Below are 15,538 nucleotides of genomic sequence, written 5' to 3' on the forward strand. Positions count from 1 at the left end.
ATGCCGCTCTCCCGCTCCACCGGCCAAATGCCCGAAGCCACTTGGACACTGGGCTTCAGGGAGATGACAGAGCCCTGGAAAGGTGCCGTGGGCTGCCTCGGCGTCGCGGTGTTCTTTGCCATGACCATCGGCATCATCTCGTGGCAGGCGCTGGAGCAGTCGCCGGAGGAGTGGGTGCTGCGGGGCCGGCGGGGCGGGCTGCTGTGGGAGCGCCGGCGCGGGGCCCTGCTGCTGCGGGCGCTGCCGGCGGGGCGCAGGGTGGCCGTGGTGGCGGTGGGAGGGGTGCCGGCCGCGGAGCCCCCGCCGCCGCGCGACCGCTGCTGGCACGATGGCGGCCAGTTCTGCTACGCATGGGAGGAGGATGCTGAGCTCCGGCTGTCCCTCGAGCCCCCGCCGGCCCCCGCCACCGAATGCTACAGCGTCCGCTGGACCCCGCTGCGCCCCGATGTGATGCTGAAGGTAACGGGGACCCTGGAGACCTCAGAGCAGCTTCCAATATCTGAAGGGGGCTACAAGGATGCTGGAGAGGGACTCTTCATCAGGGACTGTAGCAACAGGACAAGGGGTGATGGGTTCAAACTGAAACAGGGGAAGTTCAGGTGAGATATAGCACAGATCTTCCCTGAGGGTGCTGAGGCGCTGGCACAGGGTGCCCAGAGAAGCTGTGGCTGCCCCATCCCTGGCAGTGTTCAAGGCCAGGTTGGACACAGGGGCTTGGAGCAACCTGCTCTAGTGGAAGGTGTCCCTGCCTGGGGCAGGGGGTTGGAACTGGGTGGTCTTAAGATCCTTTACAACCCAAACCATTCCATGACTCTGTGACCCCTGTGCGCTCCTCTGGACTGTGGCCTTGGGGATAAAATAAGCCAAAACATGGAGAATCTGCCCTGAACACCCCATTTCCCACCGTAGTTATGGGTCGCAGCATGGTTAGGGCTCCCCGTCTCCCAAAGCCTCCAGTAGCTGGAGAGTCCCAGGTGGGAAAAGCCTTTTGGAAGCCTCATGCCCTGGTGCTGAGCCCCCAAAGCACCAAGGAGCCATGGCCACCTCCTCCCAGTGCCTGGTAACCCCAGGGTGGGAGACCCGTGTTTATAGAGACTGAATAAACAACCCTGAGGATCACAATGCTGGCGAGGAACACGAGGAGCTTGGGCAGGTCTCCTCCAACCACAGCACAATGTGGCTGCTGCAGAAATATATGGGGCTTTTTCTTTTCTTGTATCCTGCCCAATTTCTTCCTCAGTTAAATAAAAGCAGATGCCAAAAACGAGCCTTAGAGAGGGGAAGGAAAAAGCCCATTGGACTGAGGTGTCCTGTTGGGGGGAGCCCCCTGGACTGGTGAGGGAGCGGATGGGGAACTTTTTCCCTTTCGCTGTAAATCACCTGTTAACGTTGTTTTGAGCTGTGGAAGGTGTTGCCTGAACACAACTGCTGTGATGAGGCTGTTCTTCCTTTGCTGCCCTCACTTTGGGGTGCTTGAGAGGATGAGCAAGGGAGAACAGGGCTTTTCCCCACTTCTTATGAAAACAAACTGCCCAGACCTTTGGAAAACATGATGCAGTGACATGTAAGAGTTAAGAAAGGGCCTTTTCCCCCTCCCTTTCCCAGCCGGTGTAACCTGCTCAGCTGACACCCGGTACCGCTATTCCGAGCCTCCCGGGTTTCCACTTTAATAATTCACATCTCCTCTCCTCACCCCTTGGTGAGACTCAACCTCCCACTGCCCCTGTGGCAGAGCCAGGCTCGAGGGCTCCAGGCTGGGGTGAATGAACATGGGTTGTGTTAAGTTGGGGGTTATTGGGTCTCTCTCTGCCCAGCCCTGCTCTGCATTCCCGAATCCCCCATGGAAGGTCACGCGGGATGCTGAATCCTGCTGATCCCGGCTTTGGCGGAAAGAGGGAAGTTTTGGAGGCTTTGAAGTGAAAACTGATGGTTTCCAAAAGGAGACGGGTTAAGGATGGGGATGTCACTGGGACCGGGGGCTCTTGGGGATGGCTCATTGCTCTGTCCTGTCAGCCCTATGAGGAGTGCTCCAAATACCCCAACTGATGTAGTCTCGCTGAGGGAATATGCTCATTATTAGTGCCATTATAATATTATTATACTAGGGAAGTACTTTTTGTTACCAGCCTGCAAGGAAGAGGGAAGCTTTGCCTTGGGAGAGAGCAGAAAACCCACAAGGTACCCCAGGGACACTGCAGTGCTATAGGGATGAGTGGCAGGGGGTTGGAACTGGATGAGCTTTAACCATCCCAAACCATGCTGTGATTCTGTGAATGTGAGCATTATTTTTGTACCTGGAAGCCCAGCTCTTGTTCTTGTGGAGAAAAACTTAACCCCAAGTGTGTTCTACCTTGAGCACCCACTGCTTTTTGCATAAAACACCAAAATCTCATGGACCTGGGATTTTTCTTCCTGGGAAAAGCCCCAGCCCATGGCAGCTCTGACAGCACTGAAATAACCTGCAGGGGTTTTGTCTCAAATGCAACTATTCGCATGTTTATCCTCACCCGAGGTGCTTCTCACCACCTGATGACTCCCTCTTGGCTGCAGGATTGCTTCTCCATGGTCAACATCTCCTGGTATGGAGGGCCGAGTCTCCCTGCCCAGCGCTGGCCACTCAATGGCGCCGAGAGCCACGCTCAGCCCTTCGTCAGTGGAGACTTCAGCAAGAATCCCATGGGATTCGGGCCTGTTCTGGAAAGATACTTCTTGGGTTCAACAGGTAACTGTGTCCTTCTCCATTCAACGTCCTGTTCCTTCAATCCCTGTGTTTCTCCATCCTCTCCTCACCTATAAAGCAACTGGTTTAACAGCAGGATTGATGTTTCCAGGATTAAGATATCCTTCCAATGCAATGACAACCGACAACGGGACACAAGGGATGGGTCCCACACTGCCTCATCCCTGTGGAAAAGGCCATCATATTAAACCTCAGTGCCTGAGGGGATGGGGTTGGCCCAACTCACTACGGGGACGTCCCATGCTTTTGGTGTGTCTTTGTTTTTAGGATCTGCTTAAGCAGAGATCTGTGTCCATTGCCATATCCTCAGCTCCTCACGAGTGGCTTCACCCTGAGCTCCCAGGTCCCTGACACTGCTGTGGGATGCTGGATGCAAGCTTAGTTGCTGTTGTCATTTTGGGGTGGATATTTGGGTTATTCTGCAGCACCCCAAACTTCAGGTATTGCCCCAATCTAATCAATTGATCTGCAGCTGCCCTGCAGTGGTGAAGTGAAGCTGCTGCGTAAGCTGAATGCAGAGCAAAAAGGCAAGAAATAGAGCAAATCCAGCCTTTGAAAGGCATTTTGGAGGTTAAAAAGGAATAGCAGAAGCAGAGAGCCGGAATTTGCTTGCATGGCTGGGATCAAACCAGAAGGCTCTGCCCCGCACATCCCCATCCCTGTGACCACCAGTGCAAGGACCGAGGCCGGGCAGGCACCTGCTGAGACACCGTTTTGCTCCTCTCTCCCCCAAGGCGTGACAGTAACTGTGGCTCCCGATGTGCCCGTGCTCCTCTCACTGGAGAGCAACCAGCATTTCTGCCTGGAGTCGCCGGCGGGGAGAGCTGCCGAGCCCCTGCACTACACCCTCTGTGTCAGCACGGACATCGCGGCCGCGCACCGGCACATGGGCACCCAGCTCAGCGGGCAGGAACGGGCGCTGCCGGACACGGCCCTCCTGGGGTAAGGCATTCCCACGGGCGGGGACACCTTCCACTAGAGCAGGTTGCTCCAAGCCCCTGTGTCCAGCCTGGCCTTGAACACTGCCAGGGATGGGGCAGCCACAGCTTCTCTGGGCACCCTGTGCCAGTACCTCAGCACCCTCCTGGTGATGAATCTTGTGCTGGTAGAGTGTGCAACCCCCTGCCTCTTTCCACCACACAGGTCTCCGATCTGGCGGTATTCTGGTCCAGCGGGCTCAGCTGCCAAAATAAAACGAGGTCTGAGGTCACTGGCCAAGAGATTGAAGCGACATCGTCTTCAGGAGGGGGTGCTGGTCCTGGGGGAGCACTGCACTGCCATCCTCGCTGCTGCGGTACGTCCTGTCTTGCCAGCCGTTGGGATTGTGAAGCAAATGGAGAGTTGCCATCAGCCCTGCTCTCAGCACCTACTTTGAATCATAGGTTCATAGACTCACAGGGTGGTTTGAGTTGAAGGGAGCTTAAAGCTCCTCCAGTTCCAACCCCCTGCCACGGGCAGGGACACCTTCCACTAGAGCAGGTTGCTCCAAGCCCCTGTGTCCAACCTGGCCTTGAACACTGCCAGGGATGGGGCAGCCACAGCTTCTCTGGGCACCCTGTGCCAGCGCCTCAGCACCCTCATAGGGAAGGCTTCTGCCTCAGAGCTCATCTCAGTCTCCCCTCTGGCAGGTTAAAGCCATTCCCCTTGTCCTGTCCCTGCAGGCTCTTGTCCAAAGCCCCTCTCCAGGTTTCTTGTAACCCCTTTAGGCACTGGAGCTGCTCTAAGGTCTCCCCTTCAGGAGCCTTCTCTTCTCCAGGCTGCCCCAGCCCAGCTCTCTCAGCCCCTCCGTGGCCTCCTCTGGACTCACTCCAACACCCCTCTTGTGTTGTTGCCCCAGAGCTGGACACTCTGATCCCTATGTGTAAAATGCCAACATGCCCATCCTGTGGGTTGAGGGCTCTAAGCCTCCACTCCATGCAAAGGGATGCTCCATTTGGGGTTTCACCTGTGCAGACGGTGACACCAGCAGCTGGTGCTCGGTGGCTCTGTCACTCTGACAAAACCCCTTTTCCCGCCTGTCCCTCCCAGCAGGACCATGCCCCCTTGGAGCGGAGGAAGAGGCAGGATCCGAGCCGTGCCTGGGACCCTTCCATGCTGGCCCCGCTGCAGCTCGCTATCACACTGTCCCCATACACCAGCATCTCCTCCCCGCTGTTCCTGCACACGCTGCAGGATGGACACACAGCGACCTACTGGCTGAGCCTGCAGCCCCACATCGGGGGCAGCCCGGTACGAAACCCCCCTCCAGCCCCTGAGCCTGCTCCTCAACCCCAAACCCATGTTAAGCCTGAATAAACACCCTCACAAGGGGGACAACGTGATTCTCTGGTGTTGAGGACCAACCCTACACTGCAGAGCAATGCCTGGGGGAGCAACTTTCAAATTCCCACTTCCACAAGAGTAAAGATTTAAAGTTGCTTCTGCCAGAAAGTCCCCCAATTCCCTTTTATTTCCAGTCATTCTAATGATCTGCCTCTTTGCCATCAACTCAAGGGGTTTTGGGGTTGCTTGACAGAGGGTTTACTCTTTTATGCATGGCACTGTGATAGTGCAGGTTATGGTGGGGTGGGATGGGGGCACAGCAGGCATCTCCAGCCTGGCACCCCAAGACTGGGGGGCCGTATTTCATGGCTCTGACAGGAATCCTCCTCCTTTCCTGCAGATCCCTCTGCTGACCACATGGAAGGGGCAGCTTTGTGCCCGCCTGAATGTCACCAGCGAAGCGGCGCTGAGCTGGTATCTGGCACGTGCCCGACGCCTGCGGCAGGTGCTGGGTGCCACGTACATGGTGTTTGAGGGTGCTGAGGGCAACGCCTTCCTGGAGCAAGCTGTGCCCCCTCCTGCCGAGCTGGCAGGCGACCGGTACACCAGGGTGTTGGCAGAGGCACTGGCTACACTGGGAAACGCCACTGTCATCAGCGCCGGTGCCAGGTGGGTGCCACCGAGATGATGCTTTGCTCTGCAAGAGCTGCTTGGGAGATGCTAGAGGTGATGCTTTAAATGTGCCCTTGGGATGCTGAGACACTGCTCAGGACCCAGGGAAGCAGCGTGGAGGTGGCCTGGGGCAATGTGTAGAATTATAGAATCACCCAGGTTGGAAAAGATCTTTAAGATCATCAAGTTCAACCATTACCCCAGCGCTGGCAAGACCACCACTGAACCATATCACTGAGGGCCTCATCTACACGGCAGGAAAGGGTTGCCCTTGTATCTCTCTTCCCCTCTCTTTTGGAGCACCTTAATAATGTTTTTTAATGTCTTGGAGCATAAAAATACTTATATGAATTAATGCCTGATGCAATAAAAACGCATCTTGTCACAGCCCATTCAAGCTCCAGGCTGCTGTCTCTTCTGCAGAGGGAGGGGGTGAACCCTGGAGTCTCGGCCAAATCCTTGCATTGGAATTGCTTGTGGTGTCAAACCATTGCAGTTCTCTGAATTCTCATGCTTGTGTAGCCCACAACAGGGTTAATTTATTAATGAGCATTTGCAACACCCCTCGGGACCCTTCGGTTAGAGGCATTGAAAAACATTTCTTTTACTCATTATGTTTGCCTGGCAGATGCAAAGGGATATGAGGCTGTTTGTTTGCAACATGGCTTATTTCATGTTGGGGATGAGGCACTGATGGTAAATTGCATGAGAAGGCAACTTCAGAATCATTTCTTTTCAAAGGAAAAGAAACATTTCACATGCTGAGGTGGTGACGGGCTCTTACTCAGCCACCTGCCAAACCACAGTGATGGGAATGGCCCTTTTTCTCACCACTTTTTAGTCCATCCAGGATCATAGCTTTCCTGGGGGGCAGCTTCCATTCCAGAAGTGTTCTATAAACCACTGCATCAGCCTTACCTCCTCCTAAGATGAAAGAGTCCCTGAAGACTCTGGGGAGTCAGCAAGTTGGTGAGGGGTTGAGGAGGAAACCAAACTCTGGGAACAAGAAGACTTAGGCCAAAATCCCCCTTTGCTTTGATCAGCTCCAGACCATTTTTCAAGCTAAAGCTCATTGTGAAGGTCTGGGTTTGACACCTTTTGGCCACCAGAAACGGTCTCCTGCACTGGGCTGCTTGACGACATGACCCCCTACTCCCCTCCAGCTTAACCCAATGCATAGAAATGTTCTTGGGGGGAAAACAGCAGCACTGGGGGTGCTGTTGGGATACCCCAGCCGGTGTCATGGATATGGTTTTGTGAGCACTTTCCCACCAGGGTCAGTGGTGCCATATGAGAAGTAACAAGAAGGTGGCTCCAACCCAGAGTGTGGCTGTGCTGCCATTAATGTGGGCCACCAGACTGTGGTCCTCCTGAGCTGAAGCCAGGAGAAGGGAAGCTTTGAATGGGGGTTTTGGGGAGAAGGAGGAGAATTGGGGTTGCCAGACTCAGCAGAGCAGGCACAGACTGTGGGAGTGATACTGGGGAGCACTGGTTTCCCTCCAGCGGAGATGCCAAGTGGTTGGAGAAACCCACATCTCTTGTGAGCCATCTAAACCCACCAGGCCTGTGCTTGTTTCCCCCAGATCCAGTCACCTACCTCTCTTCATCCAGATGAGCCCCCTGCGCTCAGACTGGAGCCACGCTGGGCTGAAGGGGGTTATTCCCTCTGTGTTGCACTACAGCCTCCTGGGCTACAACTTCTTCATCCCTGATGCAGTAGGTAAGTAGGTGATCATCTCTTTTCTGCAGAGATTTCTGGTGGCAGTCGAGGTGTGAGAAGTGCAGGAGGTAGTGTGCACTGTCTGGCTTAGGTGTGTTGTACAGAGTCTTGAAGCACTTTGCTCTCCATTCCCCATTTTATGGCTGGATTGGGGTGAATGTTACCAGCAAATCGACTGAGGAAAACTGAAAACGAAGCCCAACATGCTGTCAATGTGACCAGGCAGTGCCAGAAGCAGACAGGTCTCTGGGGATGCCCTTTGCCGAGCTACTTAACCACAGGCTGAGGGCAGCTCCCTGCCCCTCGCACTTTGCTGGAGCTAAAACCCACCGAGCAGAAGCAAAGCAGGAGCCCACAGCCAGGGAAGTGTTGCCCAGGCTCCTGGCTCGGAAGCATGTTCCTAAAACACCAGCAGCTCCTGCTCCAAGTCTGTGTTTCTGCTCCAAAGCACAATGCTTGAGAAATCCTTAAACAAAAATGTTACAAAAGGCCAAAACAATCCTTTAATGGGAGCCAAGCAGCTTGGTTTTCCCCTCTTCTTGGAGGTGGCCGCATTGTTTTTGTTCAAAACGTGCCCCAAACACATAGAAGCTGCACATGAAGAGTCAGAACCAGAGGGTAGAGCTGCAAAGAGCCCTGGAAAAGGGGTTGTGGAGCAATTCTTCAATTTGGCCACTATTTTTAGACAGTTTTCCTTAGAAAACAAGGTTTAGGCAATCACAGCAGAGAGATGCAGAACCCGCTGGTGTGCAGTCCATGGGGTCGTGTCACCAGAGCCCAGGAGCTGCAGCAGCACCCAGGGGCTGTTTGGGATGGGAAGAGCCTCTGGAGGGAATGGGGCTTTGTGGGTGGTTTGGGTGAGCCCTTGGCTCAGTTCTATGTGTCATCTCTATAGAAGCTGAGCCAGATCTTCAGATCGAGGATGCTCCAGCCCCAAAGGCTTCATCTGCCTTTCCCTGTCCCATCTCATCCTCTCCTGTCCTTCCCAAGCCCCTCCATGGCGTTTCATAGGGCAACTGGAATTCCATTCCATTGCACATTTCTGATAGCAATACTCTGCTACTCCACCTGCCCTTCACTATGGAGTTGAGGGGAGCCAAATCACAGGAGTATTCTCCCGTGATGCTTTGTCTTTGCACACCAGCGTGGCAGGAAAACCCAGCACTTCCCCAATGCTTTTCATTGCAGGAAAGAGATCCTTTTTGCATGTTCTGATTAAATATGGAAGCTCCTGAGACATCATTCCCAGCATGTCTGGTCCTAAAATGGCCAAAGATCGTAGAATCAGACTGGTTTGTGTTGGAAGGGACCTTAAAGCTCATCTAGTTCCAAACCCCTGCCACGGGCAGTCACTTTCCGTTAGAGCAGCTTGCTCCAAGCCCCTGTGTCCAACCTGGCCTTGACAGGGATGTCTGATATTTGGTGATGGTACTCAAGGAAGGAAAACCTGGATGGGAGAACTCGGCTCCTTTTGTAGTGGGGTAACTTGTCCTGCCCACATGGAGAGCCCATTGACTGAGATGCCCCTGAGTGGCTTCACTGAGCCCCTTGTCCCTGCAGGAGGGAGCCTGGCTGGTGACACCCCAAGGGACATGGAGCTCTACGTGAGGTGGCTGCAGATTGTGACGTTTCTGCCTGTGATGGCCTTCAGCACACCGCCCTGGCTCTGCTGCGATGCCTGGGTACGTACGCCTGTGCCCCCCGAGGAGGACACCATGTCATTTACACGACAAACAGCCCCAAAAGCCATTAGTGCCCCTACTGGGAAAAGCTGAGGGTAAACCCCACTGTCCTGCTCTTGCTGCCCACAAAATCCTGCTCTGCCCCAGCAGCCACATCACTGCGTGTTCTCACAGTGGTTTTGCAGCAAAATTAATGTGAGTTTTCGTGGTCTTATACTTCGTGGCTCTGTGTAGGCACAAGGATGGTGCCTACAGTGCCTGCAGAAATGACACCAATCAGCATGTGTGTGTGTCCCTCCCGTTGCTACTGTGGTTGTTTAATTACAGTTTGACTAAATAGTTAATATCTACAGCAGAGCCAAGCCTGTAAATTCACATCCAAGATGTTTTTAAACAGCTGGAGGCATTTTCATACAATCCCAGACTGGTTTGTGTTGGAAGGGACCTTAAAGCTCATCCAGTTCCAACCCCCTGCCACGGGCAGGGACACCTTCCACTAGAGCAGGTTGCTCCAAGCCCCTGTGTCCAACCTGGCCTTGAACACTGCCAGGGATGGGGCAGCCACAGCTTCTCTGGGCACCCTGTGCCAGCGCCTCAGCACCCTCACAGGGAAGAACTTCTGCCTTAATCTACCCTGAACTTCCCCTGTTTCAGTTTGAACCCATCACTCCTTGTCCTGTCACTCCAGTCCCTGATGAAGAGTATACCAGCATACCTGTAGCCCCGTTCAGATACTGGGAGCTGCTCTGAGGTCTCCACGCACCTTCTCTTCTCCAGGCTCAACAGCCCCAATGTTCTCAGCCTGTCTCCATGCGGGAGGTGCTCCAGCCCCTGATCATCCTCGTGGCCTCCTCTGGACTTGCTCCAACAGCTCCATGTCCTTCTTATGCTGAGGACACCAGAACCGAACAGAATCTTGATTTGCTATTTATTGGGTTAAGCTGGTTGCGAGTTTCTCTTTCTCTCCCATGCTGCAGGTCCTGAACCTCACCCGTCGCTGCATCCAGAGGCACCGGGACTTTGTTGTGCCACTGCTCATCAAATACAGCTCGGAATGGCTCAGCTCGGGGTATCCCATCTTCCGGCCAGCCTGGTGGCTCAGCCCCACGGATCCAGCCGCTTTTACCATTGAGGACGAGTTCCTCATTGGAGATGAGGTAAGGAATGTGGGGCTGAATGCCCTCCCAGGGTAACTGGGGCAAATAAGGTGCCTCCTGCGCTCACCCATCCATCTCTTTGCATCCTACCTGAGTACAGCACTGGGGCAGAGGTGGTGGGGAACCACAGGGCTGGTGGGGCCCTGTTGGCTCCTTCAGCTTTGCAATTTATTCAAAACAAAGAGTTGACAAGGCTTTTTTTTCCTTTCAGTTTTCAATATCAGGGTATTTTTCAATCCTTTCTGCTGATAGATGCCTCCTGACAGTCAGCACTGCTCTTTTACCCCCTCTTTTCAGGCTATTCATCCCATTACTTGGAGCTACAGGCCACAATAACTAAGGAGCAGCTCAACATGCAGCTCTCTGGTCCTCTTGGGGAGCTCCTTTAGCCACGTTTGGGGGTTTTCAATCCTTAACAACCCAGAGCAGATGGGGAGCACCAGAGACCACTGACCCTGGGGCTGAAATTTAGGGTCACATCAGTGTCCCAGCTGAGCTCACCCAACCACATGTTGCCTATGGGATTTACCCACTTGAATCTGTATTTTACCCTGTGGGCAGCTGTGGTGAAGATTTGTTCAGCCCGTATGAGGGGTGTGAATGCAGCCCATCAGATTTATAAGGCCAGAGGAAGCCAGGTGAATGCTATGAGATACCTTGTGGCTTAAGGTGGATTGATGGTTTTATCCATTTCCTACTAGAGGTTTAGATGTGGCTGGCTCTTTTCCTGCAGCTTTTTGCTCTGCTTGATCAGGTTTTGGTGGTTTTTCACACTGTAAATGCTCCCTGCAAGTCTGGTGTGCTCACGCTTTGGTTGTGGCTTGTGTAGCGGGAGGTTGTTCCTGCAGGTATGTCCCGTCATCCCACTGCTGCTCCTTTAGATGGCCTGATGTTTTATGTGGTCTGTGCTGCTTCAAATTAAAAGCTTGGAAAAGCAACTCAGGCCTTTTGAGAAAGATTCTTCTTAAAGGAAACTGTGCCTCATCCTCCCATGGGTATAAGGAGACTTCATTTTGTGCAGTGGCATCACTTTGTCTTTGTCCCTTCTGCTTTGCCTGGATGCAGGATTCCAACAGCTCGAGAGGTTGGCAGTTCCTACCAGGGCTTTTTACTCCATGAAAACATACTCCTCATTTCATACTATTGAATTCATTTTGCAGCAACACGTTGGGCTGTCCTTACATGGGGATGCTGCTAATCATGGGGACATTATCTCCCTACAATAAATCCCCAACCCAAGAGCAAAGCCCAGTAGGAGTTTGATTCTTGGTTTAGTGGAAAAGCAGCTCATGCTGCAGCAGTACCTTTCCAGGCTCTGCTTGCAGCCTCCAACAGATATTGCAATTCCTGATTGCCACATATGGGTTTCCACAAAGTATTTATAGATTTATTACTATTATCATCATCATCATCATTGTCATCATTATTATTATGATGATGGAGAATTTCACTGCAGGAGATCAGCTTTTTGCGAAGGAGCAGAAAGGCCTTTAGCAGAGAGCTCAGCTCAGAATCACAGAATCAACTAGGTTGGAAAAGACCTTTAGGATCAGTAAGTCCAACCTAAATTGGGAAGCTTTTAGAACACAAATCCTCGGCATAAAGGAATTTTGTAGCAGCACTGTGTGAGCTGTAAAGTCGGAGGGAGCCTATTGCCCCTGTCCTGAGGTTGCTTGGGCGCTAACAGGGGTATTAGTTCTAACTGAGTAAGCTTAAACTTAGTTCCTTCCCCTAGAATCTCTTGAACTGAAAACCCCTGATGCACTTGAGCCAGCCATGGCAGAAGTGTGCTCTGTGTTAGGTGAGATTCCCAGTACATGCTGGGAATACTGCAAACCCAAGGAGGAAAGACAATAAAGGGTCAGAGCAGCTTCATCCTTCTCTCCCCCATGGGGTGCAAAGCTTTGGCTTGGCTGAACACTCCTTAAATACGGTAAAATGTGGTGTCTGCTCTGTAAAGTTGTCAGGGCCAGGCAGTTGTGATAAAGCAGAATGTGAGGTTGGCAAGAAGCTCCCCTGGTTTCAGATTTTAATCATTAATATCATTTTCCAAAAGAGCCTGAGCCTGTGTGTGGACAGCCCAGATGGGGAATGGTTTGATTCCAAGTTGGGGTTTGGAAGTTGGAAGAATAGAAACATGCTCCAAAACCAGCTTTGGTGCAATCTGGAGCATCATTAATTATGAACTACTGGGAAATACACAGGGTGATTCTGTCTTGGTATGGTCTGAGGCAGGACTAAGTGTAGGACACTGGGGTAAACCTTCTGAGCATCATCCCCCAGTGCAAGGAGCTGCCACAAGTGCTGATAAACATGGCTCTGGTGTCCCTGCACACGGCAGGGGGTTGGAACTGGATGAGCTTTAAGGTCCCTTCCAACACAAACCAGGCTGGGATTCTATTCCTGATGCCCTCCTGCTTCTGAGTTCTGAGGTGTTTTGGGGGGTCACTCTGGGCTGGGATAGCCCTGCTCTGAAATCTGATTGTCAGGCTGCACTTTGTACATTCATCACTTCCAGATCTCTTGGCACATTCAAGCTGAATCAGGCCAGGCACTACATCTGTTAAATGTGCAGAAATGCTCCACAAGCAGGTTTTAGGTCAGATTTTTGCTGACTATGAAGGGAAATAAGCATCATCTCCCCTTGAGCAGACAGACAGCAATGCTTTTGGGTGTCTGCTAGCAGCTTTGGATGCAGTGGTGGGGACTGCAGTGGTCAGAGTGTTTTTTATCTTTGAGGTCTTGAAGCTGGATTTAACACTGAACAGCCACATTCCAGCATTGCTCATGAGCAAATTTCACTACTGGGAAGGGAATTGGAGCAGACCACTACTGAATCCTTCCAGCAAAGCGTGTTGAAATGTAATAGCAAAGAGCCAAGTTGTGCTGATTTGGCAAAAAGATCGTGTCGTGTGGTGGTTTGTGGCTGCTTGTCAGTGCCATCTGCCTGGCGAAAGGGATGCTGCAGGAGGCGGAGGAGCCAGGTCCTGCTGCCAAACACATTTGTAAAGGCCAGGAGGGTCCAAAAGTGTCCCCCAAAATGTGCCAAACACGAGGGCATCTCCCTGGGATGATTTTGCTGTGCAGCTCCAGGAGCATCACTAAGGGGTGCAGGGATGAATCCCCAGCACTTGCTCTTTGCTGTTGACCAGGACCTCCAAAAATGGGGTTTAAGAGGGGGCTTGATCAATGAATTTCATATCCAGTTTTCATTATTTAGACTTTCTTTTCCCCTCCTTTAATGCCCTTTCTAGAGTTTTAATCTTTTCCTTATCACCTCTTTATTCATCATCATGTGTCAGGGGATGGAACTGGATGAGCTCTAGAGTCCCTTCCAACCCAAACCATTCTCTGATTCAGAACCCAGTTATGCACAAACACAAATCAAAGCCTCAGTGTTCGATCAGATCTAAATTGAAGCCAGAGCTTTGCTCTTCTTGCAAAACCTCTTTCAGTTTCTGAAGTGATTTATCAGGAATAAATAGTCTCAGGATGCTGGAAACTGCTTTTTCCATGAAGCAAGGGGAAAAAATATCTCTAAAGTCCTTTGGAGGCTGGATTACCTTGACTAAGTCACCGGGGAGGAGCGAGCAGAGCACACCTCTGCTTATGCCTCAGGTCGAATGGGACTTTATGATTTATGACCCAACAGCAATTTCTTTATACTTTTACTTTTATATGCTTATTAAATGTAATTATCCATCTGCCAAGGCCACTGGCTGGGATTTTGATGAACATTTGAGGGTGCTGGGAAGCTAAATCCTGTGAATCTCCCAAAGGAGCCTTGAGCTCATAGAATGACAAATGTGCTTCTGTTGCTCGGGATGGTATATGTCACGTTGTGTATTTTGAACATCACTTTTTCCTAGGGTTTAACCGTCCCTCACCTCTAACCTGTAACACTTAATTAGTCTGAGAGGTGAAAACACAAATCCTTCTCCTAAATGCAGGAGAGGAAAGGTAGGAAGGGAGGGCTAAGCTACCTGGAGAGCAGCCCCAGGCAGAGGGCTTTTGAAGTCCTCCTTTTTAGCAGCCTGGAGCTAAAGCTCTTTTCCTATCCTTTTCCTGTCTTTTTCGCATCTCTTTCCTATTCAGATAGAACATGTTCATTTCTACTTGAATTACAGGTTTCTGCTTTGGTTTCATACCAGATTGTATTTGGCTTCATTGAATAAGTTATATCAAAGAATTGGCCTGAATCAGATCTTCCCAAACATGGGAGGAAAGGGAAATTCCCAATTCTCCACAGATCCCCTCCATGGCATGGGGACGTCTCTTGCCCTGACTCGGTGCCACCAATTCCCATTAATCTTCCTCAGAAGCTGCTTTGTGGGAGCCTGAACCCACCTGCATGAGGTTCTGGGCAACCTGGTCTAGTTGAAGATGTCCCTGCTCATTGCAGGGGGTTGGACTAGATGAGCTTTGAAGGTCCCTTCCAACCCAAACCATTCTATGATTCTCTGATCTTTCCTCACTACAGCTCAGGAAGCTTTATGCTTACCAGCTTTGGCCTCTGCTGTTGCATGGATGGACACTCATTTGCAGTTAAGAGACAGAGTTCCCATGGTTCCTTGTCCCCTGAGCCTTGTGGTTCACTTGGTGCCGGTAGCGGCATGTCCCAGCTAATCCTCCAAGTGCTACATTTCTCCTTTCCTTATTCACTGCAGGTTCTGGTTGCCCCAATAACAGACAAAGGGCAAACGTGGAGAGACATCTACCTGCCTGGAGAGGGGCACCTCTGGATGGACACCAACACTGCCCATGTGTTCGATGGAGGCACCATCCTCAGGAATTACTCTGCTGGCCTTGCAGAGGTGCCGGTCTTTGTGAAGACCTCCTAACTCCAGACTGCTGCGGCTCTGAGGCCTCTCTCAGAGCGGCATTGGCCACATGTGCTCGCTCTTCCCTGAGGCTCTTCCAGCCTATTTGCACTTTTCCAAGAACCTTTTTTATCAGTATTATTTTAGCAGAAGTTATTTCTCACTCTCCGTTGCTCCAAAAGAGGAAATGTAGCTTTGGCACAAAGACACATCCACGTGGAATGGAGACCTCTGTGTTTCCAGGGTTTGCCCAGTGAAATGTCTGTGTGTGAGTTCAGGTGGGCACAACCAGCATTTCCAGGTACCCGGCACCATGCGCAAAGATGCTGCCTTGGCATATATCAGCTTATACCTGATGGGGTGCTCTGTGTTTGAAGACAAGGCATATGCAGGGAAAAGCTCTCCTCATGTGCATGGACATCACGTGTGCTAAGCACTACCTCCTTCTCTCCGCTGATGCTGGGTGTATGGTCCCCCAGGACAGT

The 15,538-nt window shown here is 51.9% G+C and overlaps 1 protein-coding gene across 1 annotated transcript; it reads left to right on the forward strand.

Moving 5' to 3' along the window:
* On the forward strand, positions 1 to 15,074 carry LOC115607390 (SITS-binding protein-like). The gene is made up of 10 exons (XM_030484626.1): positions 1 to 459; positions 2,551 to 2,722; positions 3,475 to 3,682; positions 3,884 to 4,034; positions 4,772 to 4,969; positions 5,403 to 5,671; positions 7,258 to 7,394; positions 8,955 to 9,076; positions 10,054 to 10,233; positions 14,901 to 15,074. The coding sequence occupies exons 1-10, from the start codon at positions 1 to 3 to the stop codon at positions 15,072 to 15,074; spliced, it is 2,070 nt and encodes a 689-aa protein (XP_030340486.1).
* Positions 15,075 to 15,538: the final 464 nt, after the last annotated feature.

The sequence above is a fragment of the Strigops habroptila genome, chromosome 4 (assembly GCF_004027225.2).
Source record: "Strigops habroptila isolate Jane chromosome 4, bStrHab1.2.pri, whole genome shotgun sequence".
In the NCBI taxonomy this organism is placed as follows: Eukaryota; Metazoa; Chordata; class Aves; order Psittaciformes; family Psittacidae; genus Strigops; species Strigops habroptila.

Coding starts and splice junctions, on each gene's coding strand:
- LOC115607390 (XM_030484626.1), top strand. CDS start 1: ATGCCGCTCTCCCGCTCCACCGGCCAAATGCCCGAAGCCACTTGGACA. Junction 3,683..3,883: donor CCGGACACGGCCCTCCTGGG/GTAAGGCATTCC, acceptor TCCACCACACAG/GTCTCCGATCTGGCGGTATT. Junction 9,077..10,053: donor GGCTCTGCTGCGATGCCTGG/GTACGTACGCCT, acceptor CCCATGCTGCAG/GTCCTGAACCTCACCCGTCG.